This window comes from Papaver somniferum, chromosome 4, assembly GCF_003573695.1.
Source record: "Papaver somniferum cultivar HN1 chromosome 4, ASM357369v1, whole genome shotgun sequence".
NCBI classification, from domain to species: domain Eukaryota; kingdom Viridiplantae; phylum Streptophyta; class Magnoliopsida; order Ranunculales; family Papaveraceae; genus Papaver; species Papaver somniferum.
This window is the reverse complement of record NC_039361.1, coordinates 60982725-60988893: the sequence shown is the minus strand read 5'-3', so window position 1 is coordinate 60988893 and position 6169 is coordinate 60982725. Positions and strand designations below refer to the sequence as shown.

The 6169-nt window shown below is 37.5% G+C and overlaps 1 protein-coding gene across 1 annotated transcript; it reads left to right on the top strand.

Moving 5' to 3' along the window:
- Positions 1-3192: 3192 nt before the first annotated feature.
- On the top strand, positions 3193-4030 carry LOC113275673 (PLAT domain-containing protein 2-like). Its single transcript, XM_026525216.1, has 2 exons — positions 3193-3391; positions 3499-4030. The coding sequence occupies exons 1-2, from the start codon at positions 3314-3316 to the stop codon at positions 3880-3882; spliced, it is 462 nt and encodes a 153-aa protein (XP_026381001.1). The 5' UTR covers positions 3193-3313; the 3' UTR covers positions 3883-4030.
- The last annotated feature ends 2139 nt before the right edge of the window (positions 4031-6169 follow it).

Sequence of the window (6169 nt, the reverse complement as noted above, 5' to 3'; positions counted from 1 at the left end):
AAAGCAATTTTCAAGATATTGAAATAATCATTATCGAAACATTCCAAGTCTTATACCAAATGATTGTATCACACAAACCATGTAAGATATTACTCGGCAATTTTCTCATGATATAAGATGAACTTGGTCGAAGCAAAAGCTTACCAACACATATTTCGAGAAATATGTAAGCGAGATATACTCAGCTCGAAATCTCAAATGTGTATAGAGAAAACTATATCGTAACACGACTTATGTCTCAATATAGGAGATAGAGTAGAAATAGACTTTCCAAGTGATAGATGAGTTTAAGTCTCCACATACTTTTTTGTCGATGAAGTTTCACAATCTCTCCTTATTAGTTCTTCGTCTTCAAGTGATAAGCGTTGTGAAGTCTAAGCTCAACTACACAAACTATGTCGAATCAAGACTTATAGTTTTGATCACTAACATTGACAAACATACTTGAGATAGAAACGCATGCGAGTTCGACCGAGCAGTGCTCTAACAGAAATGTTCAACTTAGAAAAGATGAATAGAACATCTCCCAATCTGAAGCCAATCAGCACCCAAAACATGTCACATTCCCCAATGGTAAAACCCTTAGATCTTCTACAAACTTGTGTCCTTGCATGCTCCATCGGAGTTGTGTACAAATACCAGTACTAATAATTCTGTCTCCATCAACAACAGTTACTAGCATAAGTGAAGTAGGTGTAATTTCACACTTAAATGACTGAGCCAATTAACTACCAATGAAACTTGTAGTACTTCCTGTATCAATAAGAATAGAAACCTGATGCTTGTGTAGGGTACCAGGGATTCTAATTGTATCACCAGTAGAATTTCCTGTGAGAGAATGAAGAGATATCTCAACATCAAATTGCACTGGGAATTCTACAGCTTCTTCAAAAACTTCCTTCTCAACCTCAGTGTGTTGGGATTCAACTTGATCCCATTGTAACATAAAAATATTTTGTTTACCTATACAAAGATGACCTGGCCTATAGACATCATCACGGTTGTAACATAGCCCCTGAGTTATCCTTTTGTTCATCTCATCTTGTGTAAGTCTTTTAATTGTAGGTGTTGGTGGATTTGACTTTTGCAAAGGAGTGAAAAGAGACTTTGGGGTGAGAGGAGATGATTTTGGTGAGGTGAGTATTGGTTTTGGAGGAAAATATAAATTGGAGTATGGTTTACTTGAGTTGAATGAGCTAGTGAAGGATTTGATAAAAGACTTAGTGGATGTGGCTGCTGCATTAATTTTTTGTTCTTGAAGTCTGGCTAAAGAAAAAGCATCAGCTAATGTTTTTGAATAAAACATGGAAACAGATTTACCTATTTCATCTTTTAACCCACTGAGAAAACTCATGACAAAATAAGATTCATCCAGAGATGGGTTCATTTTAAGCATTAAGGTCACTCAAAAGCTTCATAATAACCGCCAACAGTGGAATTGTGAATCAATTTGTTAAAGCTACCAACAAAGTTTTCTTCAATAGGGTTTTCAAATCTAGCACATAAATATTGAGATAAATTATTCCAAGTAATACAATGCCTATTGACCTGGAAATAAAAAAAATAAAAAAAAAACATTTATCAGCCTTACCCTCTAGATAAAAGGCTACAATATCCACCTTCTTGTGCTCCTCTACATTGTTGAGCTGAAAATAGCGTTCACTCTTTTGGATCCATCCCATGGGATTATCACCATCGAACCTTGGAAAATTCAAATTAGGTATGCGATGTGGTTGATAATGGAAATCAGGTGGCGTACGATGGTGAAAAATTACGATCACCTTCAGCTTCATTATGAGAACCACTAGCTTGGTCAGGTGTAGGTTGAACTTGATGGTTTTGATCTAGTTTCTTCATGAGTAAACCAAATTTAAGCATTAGATCAGTTGAGATCGCAGCGACATCAGACTATAATTTACCAATTGCAGCTGTGTTATCATTAACTTTATCTTGAACTTCTTTCAGAGTCATGATAGAGAAAAAAATTGAGCGGAATTTGAGTGGCTATAATTCCAAATGTTGTGTTATGATCACAACAAGACATTCAAGAAGGTAAAGATGTAAAGAAATGAAGGAATAAATCTCAAATCCTCAAAGGATCGAGCCAAATCTGGTTCATAAGAACGCAGCCAAAGGGGTTGTTATTTCAACAATTTCAGATAGTTAGAGAAGAATACGGCTTCTCTTACAATAAATACAAATGATTAACCCTAATCCCAGCTAACATATGCTAGACGCGTGCCCGCAGATCAACGGTCACTCAACTTCATAGATAACTACCAAACATAATTGATGAGACACCCAACTAGTTTGACTATTAGCATCCCAAATGGTAGCCCATATTACAGAAGTTACGACAGAGGAGAGGAGAATCCTTGAGTAACGTTTTCATTCCTTGGATGTTTAGCTTCAGAGGAACGAATTGGGAGAAATACAAAGAGAGGTGGAGAGATCAGATCAAGATTTTTGATGGAACCCTAATATGGTAGTTTCCTTTAACGGTGAAAACCCAAGTTTCTTTTCTCAAGAATAGACTAAATATTGTTATTGATACTTTTAATTTGGTAACTAATGAAAATTTTGGAAGAAATTGTTAACTTTCAGAAGATAAAAAGGAAGACGAAGAACCTGCAAAATTATGATGAAGAAAAAATGATCAAAATTAGTCAAATGGCGTAATTGGAGAGTGCAATAGAGGGCGAGCGATATTGAATACCCATGTGTAAAGGATAGTTCCTATGTCGTGTGTTTGGGCCAATGGCAAACACTGAACTTCCCGATCCCTCCTCCAAATACACCGTGCCAAACGGACCCTAAGTAATTTCAAAAATAAGTTTGAGAGTTACTGCGCTGCATAGAAGGACGGTGGGTTTGTGCCTTCCTCACCTTGGTATATTCGTGACCAGCTTTGTGTACCAGACCTTAAACAACCAACACGGATCCAATTTTAAGTGGCTCTGTAAGAACAGAAATGTAGCAGAATAGCCGCATCGTTACAGCCTAATTTGATAAAATTTTCTTACCGTGAGGACTCGTCAGCATGTGGTTTGGTTTGTTAAGACTGATAGCGACGGAGATAGTTATCACCAGCATCCACTGAATCTGATCGTTTAAAACACTGGGAAATCAAAAATAAGGAGACAAATTTTCAAACTACTACTAATAATCTAAGTCAAGCCCACAATGCCAGCACTACTTTAGTACCTGAGAAGTTGAGCTAACCAAAACTTCATCTCTTCTTATGGTGAATTTTAGAGTATAAAATCTCATACGAAGATCAAATCACCATTTTTCCTCATCAATCATCTCAAAAATGGCTAAACTGATCACAAGTCTCGCACTACATTTTCTAATCTTTTTAGCTATTGCCTCAACATCAATCAAAGCTCAGGTACTTAAAATATTTATGAGTAGAATCATCATATGTTGTTTTATTTTATTTTTCATTTATGAAATATGTTCTCAGTACACATTCTTAATACATGGTGATGATTACAGTGTGACTATGAAATGATAGTGAACACTGGCATTACCAGAGGGCCATCAGATTACAAACTCGGCGTAATAATTGAGGCGATTGGCGGCGAAGGCACCATCAACACCACTAACTTGATTAAGAACTGGGGCGCTATGGGTCGAGGGTACACGTACTTTCTACCCAATTCGTCAGATAAATTCAGAACCAAGTTGCCTTGTATGCCGAATAATTTCTGTTGGATTGCGATCAAAGGGAAGAAAGGGGAATTAAATCCGCACTGGTATATAAACAACATCACAGTTAGTACAAAAGGTCCCGGTGTTATCAATCGTATGAAAACATTTCGATTTCTTGAAGAGATTGTAACCGTTTATCCTGATGCTAGTCATGGAGAATGCCCATAAGCATCTGTCATATCTGATAGAAATTGGTTCTACATACAATAAAAACCATTCTTCATATGTTCCCCAGTTTCTGTGCGGTTTCATGAATTACATAATGAATATTTCAAGTTCAATGAATTTATAAATAAAGAATTGCAACTGCTTTATATTTAAATACTGGATGTGGTTTGAGTCTGAATTTCTGAAGCCGAGTCGTCAGCGAACTATGGCCAAAACTGCTCTGTTAAGTTTCGCAATGCGAAATTTTTATTTCATAATTTCTTACCATGTACTCGCCAAAGCATCAAAGTCACGGAAATACTCAGAATTATGCAAATTTGAGTAACTAGCTAGCAGTGAGAGTCATCCATAAATTACTGCTAAATAAAAATCGGAAATTCATCAGAGTGAGAAATGTGGTAACTACTTGTACAACCAAATGTTGATTCATTTTTGTTCATTCCCTTTATAAATGCAAAATATGTGTCCGTAGTACTCAAAAGTACTGAAACAAACTCTAGAGCCAAAATGCAAGATCTGCTTAGCTTTTTTCATACCCAAAATTCTTGGTTCACTTTGTAAATTAGAGAACAACGAAACAAAACATGCTAGAAGTTGATTGAGTACAAGGATGGAGGAGTGCATATGTTGAGCATCACTGTTCACTCGTTCTGGTGGTGGTATATTTCCCTAGGTTTTTACTTAAAATCACTCCACACCCACCCAGGAAATCCAGAATATATTCTGCAACAAAATCGTGCCAGACACAAGAGTTTTTCCCATCTAAACTCTCCATCATTCGGGTGCGTGAAGTAAAGTGGATTCATTTTTATTTTATTTTATTCTTTTTTTATTTTATTTTTAAAAAATAAAAATAACACTTTTCCATAAACGGAGATAATATTCTTTTTCATGCGAGTGCAATCTGGGTGAAACATGAAATACATGTAGCATTTTCGTAAATACATGTGAAATGAATAAACAAGAATTTTCACGAATTTATTTGATTTACTCACGATTCCGATCCGGACTATAGCGACAGTGATACAGCAATAGCAGCCACAAAATCTTTTAGTTTGACAAAATGGGAGGTTGACTTTCTAAATGGGGGAGTGGACAAAAAAAATTTCAAAACTACAGTTAGTCAAAAGTCAAGCCCACGATGCAAATGTTGAGCGCATCGTCGTTACTCTTTCTTACGGTGCCCAGTTGATTCATTTGCATACTTATCCGCCAGCTTGCCTAATAACATTGCATTGCAATTCCTTCCCCACCGACCTTGATCTGTTTTTCAGTTTCAAGTACCATGCCGTATATAACCAAAACGGATCCATTTCTGACGGGGCCATTTCGAGGCAATGGAGCGGTCCTTGAGAACTGTAGGTACACATTTCATCTTCCGCCACGTGCCCACAAAGACACACGTGGAGGACATGCGGTTAAGGGCATCAAGATATGATATCACGCGTGGACAGCCAAGAGTCACTTTATCCTATCCCTAGAAAGATCTAAGATCTACGGCTGGGGATAGTCAGACTGACGCAGACAAGACAGGGGCAGAGGACAGCTGTCTACCGCGGACAGACATCTCAACTACCCGCATTAAATACCCTCAAACAGCATACGTGTCAGTCAGCCTGTATTGGAAGCGCAGATAATACTGCGTATCCAGATAGAACACGCAGATGCAGCCGAGAACACGAAGACTTCTGCGTGAGTGGCACAATACACAAGAGGATAAGGTTATAACGGGCTGCAGAAGTGGACCCCACGTAACCTCCCTATAAATACCCCTCTCTCCCAAGTGAAGAGGGAGGCCGAAAAACATTGAGAGGAGAATAGGAGAGAGACAAAGAGATAGAGAAAGTGTAAGTGAATTTCCTCCTGCTACGCAGGCTTATATTGGTCTCAAAGTCATTCGACTATTTCTGTAACCTTCATACATATAATGAAAAACCCAAACCCGTAGACAGAGATCTGAGTGATGAATCATATAAGTTAATCGTTTCATCTATATTCATGCATTTACACTTTATATGTTCAATTCGATACTTATGGTGTATCATGTTCGTACATTTTATATTTCATCCACTATTTATCTTATTGTATGAGCCAAGAACAATGATTGTAGTTGATGAGACGAGGAAGAGTAATAGAACTCTGAGTCAAGGATTCGACATAACCTATCCATTCCCCTCAGACGCAGCTTATTTATTGTATTGTCATGAGTCTGCGCGCATTATTTGTGAATACTCAGATGACACCAGATCTTTGTGTTCACAATCTGGCGCTAGAAACAGGGATCTTC